At 56.7% G+C, this 14,058-nt stretch overlaps 2 protein-coding genes across 18 annotated transcripts in view; one reads left to right on the top strand and one right to left on the bottom strand.

The window, feature by feature from the left end:
* Positions 1–14,058, top strand: part of WDR86 (WD repeat domain 86) — a 42,106-nt gene that overhangs the window by 24,668 nt on the left and 3,380 nt on the right. For 3 of the 15 annotated variants that reach the window (XM_009243446.4, XM_054559996.2, XM_002818691.4), the window contains 3 exons: positions 1,697–1,832; positions 4,933–5,036; positions 5,171–6,949. In XM_009243446.4, coding sequence (XP_009241721.1) covers positions 1,697–1,832; positions 4,933–5,036; positions 5,171–5,335 — 405 coding nt within the window. In that variant the 3' untranslated portion in view covers positions 5,336–6,949. The other 12 variants (XM_054560002.2, XM_054559993.2, XM_054560000.2 and 9 more) reach the window with 10 other exon arrangements.
* NUB1 (negative regulator of ubiquitin like proteins 1) overlaps positions 8,354–14,058 on the bottom strand; it is a 36,277-nt gene continuing 30,572 nt past the window's right edge. For 2 of the 3 annotated variants that reach the window (XM_024249413.3, XM_024249412.3), the window contains 4 exons: positions 12,568–12,714; positions 10,867–10,962; positions 9,998–10,175; positions 8,354–9,753 (listed from right to left, as the gene is read on the bottom strand). In XM_024249413.3, the coding sequence (XP_024105181.2) occupies positions 9,575–9,753; positions 9,998–10,175; positions 10,867–10,962; positions 12,568–12,714 (600 nt within the window). In that variant the 3' untranslated portion in view covers positions 8,354–9,574. 3 annotated transcript variants of the gene reach the window in all.

The raw sequence follows: 14,058 nt of genomic DNA, 5'->3' as shown, positions 1-14,058 counted from the left end.
CTGGGCAGGGAGGACTTGTAGGAAACCTGGGAGGAAGACGCATGCCCAGGGGTCCTGGGCAGCAGTGTGGACACAGGTGTGTGGAGTGGAAACCAGGAGATAGGGCCAAGGAAGCTGGGCCCTGCAGGGCCTCCGGGCACCAGGCGGGAGGGGTGGTCTTTTTCAGGAAGCGGAGGGGCTGTCGAAGACTGTAAGCAGCTGACTGTGTGCCCGGCAGGCTCAGGAAGGTCCATTTGTCCTTCCTGCTGCTGCCCGCGTTACTGGCGGGAACTGTGCTCCTGGGTGGTGCAGACGACTGAGGTCTGAGTGCAGGAATGTTCTGGAACCCTGCCAAAGCTGACATGGGCAGGTGGGCAGTCACACGTATCACTGTCATTGGGGAGGGGACCATCCAGTTAGGGAGGCTGCCTGGGCTGGGGCCCACCATAACCCCAGCAGGACTTCAGGGCAGGGCCTGAGAGCGGGCAGGCGACTGTCCACAGGAAGCACCCGCAGCCTCTGCCTCCCGGAGGCCACGTTGTGCTCCTCGTGGTTCCACTGCCCTCTCTGCCCACAGTGATTGGCCCAAGACCAGTTAACTCCTTTGACCTGGGCTGTGGCCCGGGTCGTGGAAGCCCTGTCCTCTGGGATTTGAACAGGGAGATAATATGGGGAACTGGCAGTGGAAAGTGGCCCAGAGCATGGTCGTGAGGGGACGGTTAGGAGGGACGTGTTCGGGATGCCAGTGGCCAGCGTGGACTGCCTGCCTGCCGGTGGGCCCACTGCCTGCCGACCACAAGACAAATGCCCTGTGTGCCTGACCCGCTTCTGACTCCTGGTTCCTGGGCCCCAGCAGTAGCGGCAGGAGGCCTCTCTGGGGCATGAAGCCTGCGCCTGTCTCCTGTGCCATCGCACCAGGTCACTGCAGCTGTGGAGCCCGCCTGCCCGCCCTTGCCTTCTCGTCCGTGACTCTGCTGACCAGAGGTGCTGGCTGGGAATGCTCTTGGCCAGGTGGTGTTTAGTCTAGGGGAATTTACAGAATTATTTTAATAGTCTCCGCACTTCCCTGGGGCTGCTACTCCCGTCCATCTTGGCGAAGGCCTCTTCCCTTGTCTCCTGGGCCCTTTCCATGCCTCCTGCGAGACAGCAGCATCAGACGGCTGGGCGAGCCTGTCTCCCGGGCCCTCTTCTCGCTGTGAGCCCCATGAGCAGGGGGAGCAGTGACCCCGTGACAGCCCCCGGCTGTCAGCTCCAGTCTTGGCCGAAGTCTGCCTCACACCCTCGCTCAGGGCTTTCTCTGTCCTGTCTGAAGCAAAAGCCCCATGTGAAAGCCCTTGTCTGGAAGCCCTCTCCACAGCCAGCAGGAGTGAGCAGTTAAGTGCCTGTACCCCACACACACCCTCGAGGAAGGGGCTGTCCACATCCTAATCCTCAGGGGAAGCAGCTGAGGGGCAGAGAGCCAGGGACTGGCCCAGGGCAGTGTGGGGCTGGGCGGCCAGCCCTGTCAGAGCACTGGCTGCCCCATGGGGCAGGAGAAGCCGCCTGCTTTTGGGTGCTGAAGCGGGCAGTCTGGTGGGGCCGGTGGCGGGGCCATTCGAGGCTCACCCATGGTTTCACCACTGAGACCTGCACATGCCCCTTCCCCCCTTATAGAGGGAGAGGTCTGGGGGGCTTCAGAGCTGCCCCAGCTGCCGACCTTCCCTGCTCCTCCTCGCAGCTGGTGAACCGACTCGTGTACTCTGGCAGCGCGGACAGGACCGTCAAGTGCTGGCTGGCAGACACAGGGGAGTGTGTGCGCACGTTCACGGCCCACAGACGCAACGTGAGCGCCCTCAAGTACCACGCGGGCACCTGTAAGTGACTTGGCCCGGCACGACCTGCGCCACCCCAGCTTGGCTTCTCCTCTCTGCTTCTTTACTTCCTACGGGATTTTCCCTCATTGAGCCTTGGCTGCCAGTCATCAGCGTCCAATGGCAGTGCTCGTTCCTTCTCCACGCACCCGTGCTTCCAGCTGTTTTGCAAAGAAGGTCCAAATAAGGGTTTGGTGGCTCCTCCCAACCTTTCTCCAGGACAGCCTGGGAGACTGGACTGCTGGGAGGGTCTAGGGTCAAAAGCATGTCCCAAAGGGTGCATCCTAATTCTCCAAGTGAGACAGTGACTGCCCCTTAATCCTGCCAGCTTTGAGGGCCGCATGGCTTTGGCCTCACTTGGCCTTAGAATTTGTCTGCAGAGAAGAGAAAATCCAGGTAGCTGTGGTTCCAATGAGGTGGTGGTTTATTTTCTCTCAGGTAGAAGAATTTCAGAGGCTGGTGGTCTCGGCTGGAATGGGTGGCTCCACAAAGTCATCAGGCACACAGCTTTCTTCTGTCACTCTTCTTCGTCATCCTTAGCACAGACCTTCTATCTTTAAAGAAGCCTCATGATTCAAGATAGCTGCTACAGTGCCAGCCGTCGTGTCATATTTTAGGCAGGCAGAGAGAGAGGATGAAGGGCGAAAGGACACGTCTTCTAGCTGAGTTGGTCCTTTAATCTCTTTTCTGGAAGCTTCATCCAAGGGCTTCTACATACGTCTCTGTGGCCATTCTGTCTGCAAGAGATAGTGAATCATAAAGTCTCTTATCTGAGGAATTTACTGCCCAGATGGAATCAGGGTTATTTTGGAAAGAAAGAAGGGCAGAATGGCTTGTTGGGCAGGCAACGAGCTGTCTGTGCTGCAGGTCTCAAATTGTCACACACCCAGGCCGTTTGGCTCTGCCTCTGGGAGGGAGGAGACGGGGTGAGAGAAGAGTCACAGTGGAATATTCAAGTTGACCTCACAGCAAAGATGTTGGATGAAGATAGAATGTAGATATCTGAAAATAGATCCTGACATGCCCTCAGGATTCAGGTGTCTGACACGGAAAAATTATTTTTCGTTTGTTCCTGTGTCCAGGCCTGGAAGTGTGGTTATGGCTCTGTTCCCAAGTCTGGGTCCTCTGAACACGAGGAAGGTTCTACTCTCAAAGGCTCTGGCCGGCGGCTGCCTAGAACACCTCCCCGTGCAGCCGGGGCACGGAGCCCGCAGGGAAAGCGAAGCCTGCAGCCCACTGTTGCTCAGCTTGGTTCTTGGTCTTGGCCATCAAGGCTATGGGATGATCAGACTTTGTTTTTGATCCTCTTCCCACCCACGGGGAGCTCAGCAGCCACACTGGGTTTTCCAGGCCATGTCCATTTGTCTGAGTTTGTGGGGGGAAGGCAGAAAGGGGCTGAAAAGAGACCCAGAAATGAAACTTCCCCTCTGGGACCATTTACTCTGTAGTTTTAACAAAAAGGCTGGAATAGGCTGGGCACCGTGGCTCATGCCTGTAATCCCAGCTTTGGGAAGCCAAAGCGGGAGGATCTCTTGAGCTCAGTAGTTCAAGACCAGCCTGAGCAACAGAGCAAGACCCTGTCTCTACAAACTTTTTTTTTTTTTTTTTTTTTTGAGACAGAGTCTTGCTCTGTGGCCCAGGCTGGAGTACAATGGCGCAGTCTAGGCTCACTGCAAGCTCCACTTCCCAGATTCAAGCGATTCTCCTGCCTTGGCCTCCTGAGTAGCTGGGACTACAGGTGTGTGCCACCACACTCGGCTAATTTTTGTATTTTTAGTAGAGATAGGGTTTCACCATGTTGGCCAGGCTGGTCTCAAACCCCTGATTTCATGATCTGCTCTGCCAGCTTCAGCTTCCCAAAGTGCTGAGATTACAGGTGTGAGCCACTGCGCCCAGCGCCCCTCAGTTTTTTTTAAATTAGCTGGGAGTAGTGGTGCATGCTTGTGGTCCCAGCTGCTCAGGAGGCTGAAGCGGGAAGATCGTTTGAGCCCAGGAGTTCAAGGTTAACAGTGAGCTATGATGGTACCACTACACTCCAGCCTGGGCAACAGAGTGAGACCCTGTCTCCCTGTCTCAAAAAGAAAAAGAAAAAAAAGCCTGGGGAACAAGTACCCACAGAGCACCCTCAGATAGATAGGTAGCCCAGCACTCTTACCCCAGGTGGTCCTACCCCTTTTCCCCAAGGTCCCCGGCAGGCTTGCGCCATAGCTGCCCACCGTAGTTACCTGCTCATTGACAGACCCCCCAGGACTTCCTCCCTCCCTTTCCACCTCCCATTTCCCTGTGAGCGTTTCCTGGGACGCCTGCCAGGTGAACTGTCTGCATCAAGTCCTAGCATCAGGGTCGGCTTCAGAGAGCCCAGCCTAGGCCAAGTGAGTTCTTCTAGTCCACATCCTCAGTGTGGCCTCCTGACTAGCAGCAGCGTCACTTAAAACTGGTTAGAAATGCAGATTCTCAGGCCCCGCCTGCTAAATCAGATTCTGGGATGCGGCCCCACGATCTGTGGCTGAGACCTCCCAGTGAGGGAAGCGGGTTGCAGTTGGAAAACGATTGGACTAAATTCTTAGGAAAAACCCCAGGGAGAGGCAGCCCCCTGGGGGAGGAGACAGACTGAGGTCGGAGGCTCGCCCCCGCTAGGGGTCCCGGGAGTGCGTGATCATGGACCCCAGAGGGCTGGGCTTTGATTTGAGTGCCGATCCATTAATGAGGACGGGAGAATAAGGCTGCCTACGCAGGGGAAGGTGGGGGGGGGACGCGACTCGAGGACCTGACGATTATCCCCAGGCAGGGGCCTCCAAACCAGGCACGGAAACCAACTTCACCAAACCGCGGAGTGGGGACTGGGCCCGGGCGGTGTTCAGCAGGGGCAGGGGCAGGGCCAGCTGGCGCGCAGGCATCTGCAGGGCGGAGCAGAATAACCGCGGGGACCCCTGTTTCTCTGGAGGGGCGCTGTCCACTTCCCATATGAGCCTCAGGATACCCCCGTGGGGCGGAGTCTCGGAGACGCCCCAGGTCACGCTCTCGCCGCCCCATCCCTGCCTGCGGGGGGCCGGGCAGGGAGGGAGGGAAGGAGGGAGGCCCAGCGCGCGCTGTGTGTCCGCAGTGTTCACGGGCAGCGGCGACGCTTGCGCCCGGGCCTTCGACGCGCAGTCTGGAGAGCTGCGGAGGGTGTTCCGGGGCCACACATTCATCATCAACTGCATCCAGGTAGGTCCCTCTGCCCTTCTTGGGGCCGCCGCTCGTGGGAGGGAAAGGTGCCCCGCCCCGATCCATCCACGCTGGCAGCCGCGTCCCCCCACAGCCTACCGCCTCGCCGGTGACGCCCGCCCCTGCGCCCGCAGGTGCACGGCCAGGTGCTCTACACCGCCTCGCACGACGGCGCCTTGCGCCTCTGGGACGTGCGCGGGCTCCGAGGTGCCCCGCGGCCCCCTCCGCCCACGCGCAGCCTCTCGCGCCTCTTCAGCAACAAAGTGGGCTGCGCCGCCGCGCCCCTGCAGCCGGCCTGATCCCGCGGGGCCCCTGCAGACACCAGCCCAGACGCCCAGCGGCTCCCAGAGCGCCCCGCCCTGCTACCCGCGGTGGTGGCGCCCGATGGCCGGGGAGGAGCGAGGAAGCCCGGGCGGGAGGAGAGCCCGGCGCAGGCGTCTGGTTTTTCTTTGGTGGCCAGGAGGCGCTGGGAGCGGGAGTGCTCGTCCTGGGGACCGCTCCCTTTTCCCTTTTAGGGTGGCTCCTGTCCTCCCTCCCCATCCCTGACCTGGCGAAAGGCCTAGTCCCGGGGACCCTCCCACCTCAGGGGCTGCAGGCGGACTGCCCCAGCTTTCCCAGCCCCACGAAACTGGGCCTTTCCTGCTGAGAGGAAGTGACTTTTTACAGAAGCCACTGAACCTGGTTATTTTGGCAAATCGTGCGTCTCGAGGGCCTTGGGGGGAACTGAAATACACAGCCTGAAAGTTAAAAGTGCTCCTGTGTCCTCTTTTTGTTTTGCAAACTGAGTCTCAGCTTCTTTTTGGAGCTTGGGATTCCAGGAACCCAGGGCGGTGGGCCTCCTGCCCTCTGTCTCTCACAACCGGCCTGGGCGGCCTTGGGGGTGACTTGTGGGTGAAATGCGGGGCTGCCGCCAGTGTCACTAGTGCAGGGAGTGGATGTGGAAGAGGCCAGGGAGCAAGGGAGGAGCTCTTTAGCCTGTGCAGGTGACAGCGGGGACCCTGCTTGGGAGCTCCCGTCATTTTCTGGCATGAATCTAGAAGTCCGTTCAGGGCCTAGAGTGGAAGGAGGGGTGGGGGCGGGCAGCAGCCCCACCCCCGGGCTCGTGCACAGGAGCCAGGGCAGTGCCTGGTGCTGGGAGGCACAACACACACGCCAGAGCCACCAAGCACCCAAGGGGAGCCCTGTGCCCAGGGGCTCAAAGGGCCAGTGGGGCGCAGTCTGCCGAGAGGCCCTGCAGGAGACCCCTCAGCACCCCTCACAGCACCTGAGCGGGGTGCCAGGAGAGAAGCTGCAGGTGACAGTGTCTGCCGTGGAGAGCTCATCATCTCACTGCAGAGAGAAGCATCTGCTGCAGGAGCAGCCCCTTCAAGTGGAGCAGCCCCTTCAGGTAGAGCAGCATGCGCTTCATAGTCTTAATGCAGAAGACACTTCATCAGAGAGGGCCGGTGCCGCCAGGGCTCACCTGCTAGGTGATGGGCGGGTCCACCCTCGGGCCCGGATGAACAGGTAGGGATTGCACTGTGGGCAGTAGGAAGGAAAGGACGCAGGCGCTGTAACTCCTCTAGGCCAAACCTCCAAGCCCTGGGAACCGAAGCGCCCCCGACCCCCACCCCAGGAAAATGGGCCTGTTGGGAGGCAAGCAGATTGGTGCAGGAGAACCCACAGAAACAGCACCACCCACTGTTCTCTGGGTGAGACTTCTTAAGCACACACAGACCTGTGGGGTGGCCAGCTCTTGCTGCGTCCCGGAGCCATTGGGGCCTGTGGCTGCCGCAAGGGGCGCACCTACCAGAGAGGAGCTTTCCATCGTGCTGAAGGGACGGTTCCGGTGGCGCAGGCCAGAGAACTGCCTGGAGTGCTGCCTGCGGGCAGTGCTGCCGGCCGGCCCTGAGCCTGCGCAGACGTTCACACTGACTCCTGCCTGCCGAAGACGCTGCTGCTTGGTGATGCTGCGCTCTGGCCTGAGCAGCCCCTCACTGACATGTCAGCTCCGGTCCCCACCTTATCCAACCACAGCAGAGAATGGAACACGCATCAAGCCATCCAGAGAAACTCAGTGGGGCACGGACCCAAAACACGGGCACTGCACTCTGCATTTTTATAGCAACACACCTTGGGGTAATTTCTATTTCCATCGCACAGAGAGCTTTGCGAGATGTTGAGGACATAAAGATGGCCAGATGTCCATTCTCTCTCTGGTTTCTGAGAGCCCGCGAGACATGGTGAGTGAGAGTCTGATCCCCTGAACCCAGGCCTGGTTCCCTTCCAGCCACACCGTCGCCTTGCTATGAACAAAGAAACGAGGTGTCTGCTTTTGATAAATTGATTGAGTTGGCTAAGGAAGAAAGGACAGGAGCTACCCATAGGACATATGGGCAGGAACACAGGGACAGGGTAAGGCAGTGATCAGCATCAAGGACACCTGACCAGTTGTGCACACCATTGTGCTGGCATGGGCTGCCCTCATCTGCCTGCCACACGCCCACTCCTGCTCCTCTAATGGCATCCAGCCTCCCCGCTGTGACCAGCAATCATACCATCCACCCCCATTCTTCTCTCCCCACAACCCACACCTTCTGGCAGCCCATGAACATGTCACACTTAGACTGTCCTGCCCCAAATACTATTCTCGTTTGTCCCACATCTGGAATGTTCTTTTTCCTCTGACTCCCCAAGGAGAACCCTCCCAGGCCCCCTCCTCTGCAATGGCCTCTCCTTCTCCAGCCTCAGCACCGTCCTGCCCCCTCCTCCACCGCCTGTCCGGTGAAGCAGGCCCAGCCCAAGTCTCCATGCCTGGAGGGCAGCCCATCCTGGACATAGCACATGCCCAGAACTGCCCCCACAGTCAGCTTCCTCTGTGGCTCTCTCCACAAGACACGGAAGAGTTTTGGGGCCAGCTGGTGTGGCATTGCTTCTATGATGGCTAAAAACAGCTGAGAAGCTAGAAGACACGCCTGAACCAAGCTCAGGACAGCGACTTGTTAGCCAAAAGCTTCAATTCAGGCCCCAAATCCAAGTGTGGCATTGTATCAAATGAGGCTGAGACTCCGCGTCACCTCAGCTCACCAGGCACTTCTGAGGCAAACCGTGACAGGTGCATTTCAGTCCCCTGCCCAGGATCCACCCCAGCCCTGCTTGGCATGCAGCATCTTTCATAGCAGATGCCCTCTGCTGCATCTGAGATCATCCTTCCATCTCCTCACAAAACTCAGTGGAAACAGACATCCTGCAATCAAAATGAAGAGCTAGTCACCCAGACACTTTCAACATCTACAGCTGGGGAGGCTGAGTAAATTACTGCAAAATTAGGGTGACAATTTTTGTATTTCCCACCTTTTATTTCCATCAGTATCATCCATTTAAAAAGAATGACAAGAAGATTCCCATCAGTCCAAACTGGACCACCCACACTTTATGAAAAAGTTGGAGCATTTCAGCCGGCTCCACATGATCTATCCTGTCTTCAGTCAGTGCCTTCTGGAAGGGAGGAAAAGTCTTGGATGCACCTGGCACTCAATCCACTCGGCACCTGGCTGCTGCTGCGGTCCTGGGGCTGGAAGGAACTCCCACTGGGCGCACATCTACAGAGGAGTGCATGGCGCAGTGAGGACGGTTACTGCTGGAGCCGACACACAGCCAACTACATACTTTTAGAAAGAGCCTCTGTCACATGGATAGAACAACAACAACAACAACAACAAAACCCCACAAAAAACCTGGAGAAAATATATCTAAATCTCTGATAGGTCTCTTAGCTAGCAGTGAGTTCCGTATGACAGCACAGAGTCTAAAAATATTAATTAAAAATAAATTGCTTTGGTTAGCATTTAAACCTTTGCCATTCAATAAAAGATTTCTGTAATGAGGAATGCTGAATATATATAAAGCCTGACACTCAATCTTGAATTTCAGGGGCATATTTTACTGAACTAAGAGCATAAAACACTGGCGTCCCAGGCTGAAGGCATTTGCTGCGACCTGGTGTGGCCCCCAAGGCCAGCGCCTCATCGTTATGCCCCACAGCACTTGGAAGGAAGACTTAAAGGATTTGAGGGGCGGGGAAAGGGTGGCACAGGAACCCATGGGGCACCCTGGCAGAGATGGCAGCGTGGGAAGCAGGAAGGTCATGGGCAGTGGGTGCAGGAGGCAGGCAAGCCGGGCAGATGGAGCCACAGCTGGAGAGGAAGTGGTCAGGACGCCCTTCCCAGGACCTGCCCTGGACACCTTCCCCAGGACCCCTGTTCTGCAGGACCCCTGTTCCTTCCCGTTTCGGGGTAAAACACCAAGCTGGGAAGGGGTTAGGGACGCAGACCTGGGAGGCAGATGGAACGGCCTGCGCCAGGCCAGAGGAAGTTTCTTTCCCGAGACCACGCATGAAGGCCCTGGGACCCCTCCTGGACTTGTCCCCTGCCCACCCCCTCCTACACCCAAAGAGGACTTGCAATTCAGATAAAAAGTACGAACAGAAAGAGCTGCATTAGCCTTTTCATAATGATAGCATTTATAAGCAGAAAATTAGCGCTACTTCTGTTCATTATTTAGTTTTTCTTTGTTGCTGACTTCCTATTTTCTACATAGGATAGGTACTCTGCAATAATAATTTCTTCGTCTTCCAGAGTTGAGTCAAGATAGTCTTCCTCATGCTCTGGAATGTCTTCCAGTATCTCATTGACGGCCTCTGTCTCCATGTCTTCGTCTGTTGAGGCACTAGAGGTTCCTACAATAAAATAGCGCAGGAGTAAGTGAATTACGTGAGGATTGTCCTGGGGACGCTGCACGACCACAGTCAACCTCAGACTGTGCCTCTTGCTGGCCACACTGTCCAGGTGGCCGGCCCAGTGACGTCAGGGGACACCCCCTCAGTCTCCACGTCTGCCGTGGCCTACTAGGGCACCAGCCCCATCTGTTGGCTTCTGAAGACACTTTGCTCTCAACGCAGACCTCAGAGACCTCAGACCTACCTGCAGAGTCGGAAGGGGACGTGCCTGGCGGGGACAAAGAGTCTTCTGGCGACAGCGGCAGCTCGGGAGGCAGGCTTCCTCCGTTGTGAGCAAGGGTCTGGGCGGCCAGCTGGACGTTGCCTCTGAACACTCTCAGCGCAGCTTCGGCCACAAGTGCATCAAAACCCATGTACACCAACTAGGGGAGAGCGCAGGGGTCACAGCATCGGCCCCTGGCTCCTCTTCTGCCACCCCCGTCACCCACACAGGCGGACAGCCGACTCTCATGTTTAAGAGCTCCCGGCATGCGCACCATGGCCCTTTGTGCACAAGTCATGCTTCTGTGCAATGTGAGCCTGGAGCAACCTGGGAGGGGGCTTGGAAGACTCGAGTCGGGTGCGTCAGTGAGCAGCCATCTCAGGACAGGCAATGACCTCGGGCTGAGAGCAAGGCGCCACGCCAGCCTCACCACGAGCACCGCGAGGTCAGTCGCCACAGCATACAGGCATGCTAACGTGTGTCGGGGGACAAATGTGGACAGAGCCGTCACTTGGGACACAAAGCTGGATGGGTTTCACAGGTCACAGTGACATCCTTTTAGGTCACAGGCAGAGAAATGGGGCTGATGTAAACAGTGGTGCATAGACAAAGGTGGCAAACCTAAATAGAACTTCCTGACACTTCCCCAGTTTTCCTGCTTTCCAAGGAGGCCTCCCCTGCCCTCTGTTACTGCGTGGGTGGCCTCTGAGGTGGACAGGTTACACCTGGAGCCTGGGAGCCAAGGTTTCAGCACGGACTCCCCCAGTCCTGCTGCCTGATTCACCCGGGTTACCCCAAGCAACCCCCACCCGAGGCTGTCCAAGCCGAGGGCACAAAGGCCTGTCACTCACTCGGTCAATGTTTTCCTGGGAAGGACTTTCTTGACGGTTGTTGGTTTCAGGATTGGAATCATTTAACCACCACATCTGAGGATTGCTGAGCAGAATCTAAAACACACAGGAACGCCCTTTACCCATCACTAAGAACTCTTCACACATTCAGACAGGCACTGCACCCTGCCATGTGCTAGGCAGACCCCGCCGTCCTCCGCTGCTATGAGGCAGAGAAAGGGGCTCCCACCCAGGCTGGTGTTCACAGAAGGCTTCCAGCCAGAGACCAGGACAGCTGGGGTTTGAAAGAGGAGCAAGACTAGTCAGGGATAAGATCTCTTCTGATAGAGCAGGAAGGGATGGAGAGCGGGTGGAAGCAGCATCCAAGAAAACAGGTTTTGTCAGAGCTACAGACAGAAAGGTCTCTTAAGCAGCTCAGGGCTGACTGATTGATCTTTGAAAGCGTCATGCCCTCTAGACTTAAAATGTCAGGCAGGTAGTAGGGTTATTTTGACCCTTGATTTCTTCATCACACAATATTTAACCTTAAAAGACCCTGTGGAGACTTTTCCTTTCCAACACTCAATACTTCCATGTTGACTGGAAGTATTTTTGTGCCACTCGTATAATTCACATCTATTTTGAGACCCATCAGTCCCTTCGGATATTCAGAATTTCCCACCTCTTAATATTTCTCCAACACAAAAAAAATCAAACTAGATATTCAAATAAAAATTTAACGTATATGTTAAATATACATGTACATAGTAACAAAAGTACTGACTTGTGGAGCCTTCCGGGGAACAGGGCAGGGATAAGAGGCAGAGAGGCAGGGTGGACTCCCCGTGCCTGCTGCACCCACACCCGCCTCAGCAGGGCAAACGAGGACACCTGCCCTGCCCCCACCCCCTCCAGCCCCATCTCTGTCCCCCCAGCCCCGCCTCCAGCACGTGCACAACCTAAGCCAGCTCCTACCACTCCGCCTCCTGCCCGCCGTGCTGCCCCAGCATCTGGCTGGACTGCTGCCTCCACACAGCCAGCTCCCTGCCCCCCGTGCACCCCTGGGGACCCCCCACCACGTATGCTCTGAGTTTGTCTCTCACTGACCTACGGGGCCGAGAGGGCAGAGGGTGGTTCCATGCCAAGCTGCTGAGACACAGCACAGCACCTGCCCTACTGAGGATTCCATATGCTTCTCCAACACAGGGAAGGAAGTGGCCCAGGTAAAGTCACTGCTGTCTGGATCCCAACCTGCTGTCACTTCTGAGGGGTTCTTTGAAAAGCTCCCCCTTTGCCAACATGTACTATGGACTAAATAAATAAAACTAGATACTTACATTTAAAATTTTAATGCCAAACAATTATACTACAAGTTGAATTACCATTCTCTTTTTTCTGCTGTGGAAACTGCCTGTTTACACTATCTGCTGCACACAGAAACCCTACACAAAGTCCTGGCCTGTGGACTCTGCTGGTGTGGACAGGCACCATGTTTTGGAGCCAGGCCTGGGCCAGGCACTGAGCATGGGGCCTCATGGGGCCTCACGTGGCCTCTGTCTGGGCTTGTCTGGGCTGAAGCCCAGGAGAAACCTGCCCTTCAGATCCGGATGACGGGGCAGCCCATAGGAGTGAGCCCGGGAGGATGCTGGAGAGCCATGGAGGGAGCTCTGGGCAGGACCCACTGCTCAGGGACAAGGCCAGAGGCCCCGAGGGAGCTGCTACCTTCAGGGCCTCATCCAAGTTCCCGCTGGCTGCGTGGAGCGCCTGCTGGGCCGCGTGCGTGGAGTAGCCCATCCCTTTCAGACACCTGATGTTCTCGAGGCGGCGTCTTTTCTTCTCTTTTTCCTCCTTCCTTATTTGGGCCAGTTCCTTTAGGAAAACAGCAAAGTCCCATCCCAAGTTAGGGACTGAGATTTCACAGCCTCTCAGTCTGTGCTCTGCAGGATTCTCCGCATTTCCAGGCAAAGCCAAAAAACCAAAGCAAAGCACAGGGGGACCTCTTTCTACCTCTCCTCACCCAGCCAAATGGCAGAGGTGCCACAGAGGCAGAGAGGTGGTGGAAATGCTGCTTCTGAGGGCAGGCAGTGGAAGTGAGATGCCCGTGGGGCAGGAAGGAGGTGCCTCACCAGCCCCGCCATCCAGCATCAGGACGGGCTGCTCGCCAACCCGGCACTCCCACTGTAGAGGTGGCAGGTGTGAGGTGCATGGATTCTCTTCTAGGAACCGGGTAGAAGAGCTTCCTGCACGCGGTGGGAAGGCCTTCCAGCCTTCGATGAATCGCCCAGGGACTCAAAATGTGATGTGGAATCAGGGGGCTCCTGGGCAATGCCAAGGCTGATGACACGCCCCCCACAGCTTGGGAAGCAAGGACTCCAGGGCCTTCTGAGGCCTGTCATTCCATTCAGAACCCACAGAATGCCCAGGGGACAAAGGTCATCTAACCTCTTGGTTCTCAACCCTGTTTCTCAGAGTTGCCTGCTATTGCTGCAGGAGCACAAGACGGCTGCAGAGGGTTCTAGTCTCTTCACCTCTCCCACCCAGGGCCAATCAGGAGAGTTCCCAATTTATTTTGTAAACTAGTATGCCCATAAAAATGTCATTTAAAAAGGGGATTTTACTGCTTAAAAACAACAACAACAAAGCAAGTTTGAAAACCAGGAATTTAATCCAACCTCATTATTTTCCCAACGAGGAGACAGAAAGCTTTCAACAAAGTGACTGCTACATTCTCCCAGGGAGACCAGCCCCACCATCAGCAGCAGCGAGGACGGGGGAGAAAACAGACTCCTTCCTTCCAGAGACCTGATCCTGCCTCCTGCCCAGCCCAGGCAACAGGCGCCTCCCTGCATTCTCCCCACAGCAGGAAAGCGGCCTCATCTCTTAGGAAAACAAAAGCATCATCATCGCGGAACCAGACTCCACAGGCCCCACAGTAGGAGCAGGCAGAACAGAGTGGCTGCTGGAAACATCTCCAGGGATGAAGACATCTGTAGACTCATGGCCTGTCTCTATCACAGGAGAACCTCCCGGTGTGCCCCTGGAGTGCCCACAGCGCCAGCTCCCTTTGCTTCCGCTTCAGCTGCACCAGGCCTGTCTCATGCCCCCGTTACATGCTCTACCTCTCAGTGGCCAGTCTCCCCCAGCTCCAGCCCCGCTGCACAGCGCAGTAGGCTCCGTCATTCCAGTCACCTACCTGAAAGCCCGTAGCAGCTC

This window comes from Pongo abelii, chromosome 6, assembly GCF_028885655.2.
Source record: "Pongo abelii isolate AG06213 chromosome 6, NHGRI_mPonAbe1-v2.0_pri, whole genome shotgun sequence".
In the NCBI taxonomy this organism is placed as follows: Eukaryota; Metazoa; Chordata; class Mammalia; order Primates; family Hominidae; genus Pongo; species Pongo abelii.
Note: the sequence above shows the minus strand (reverse complement) of the source record. Positions and strands in the feature narration are given on the sequence as shown.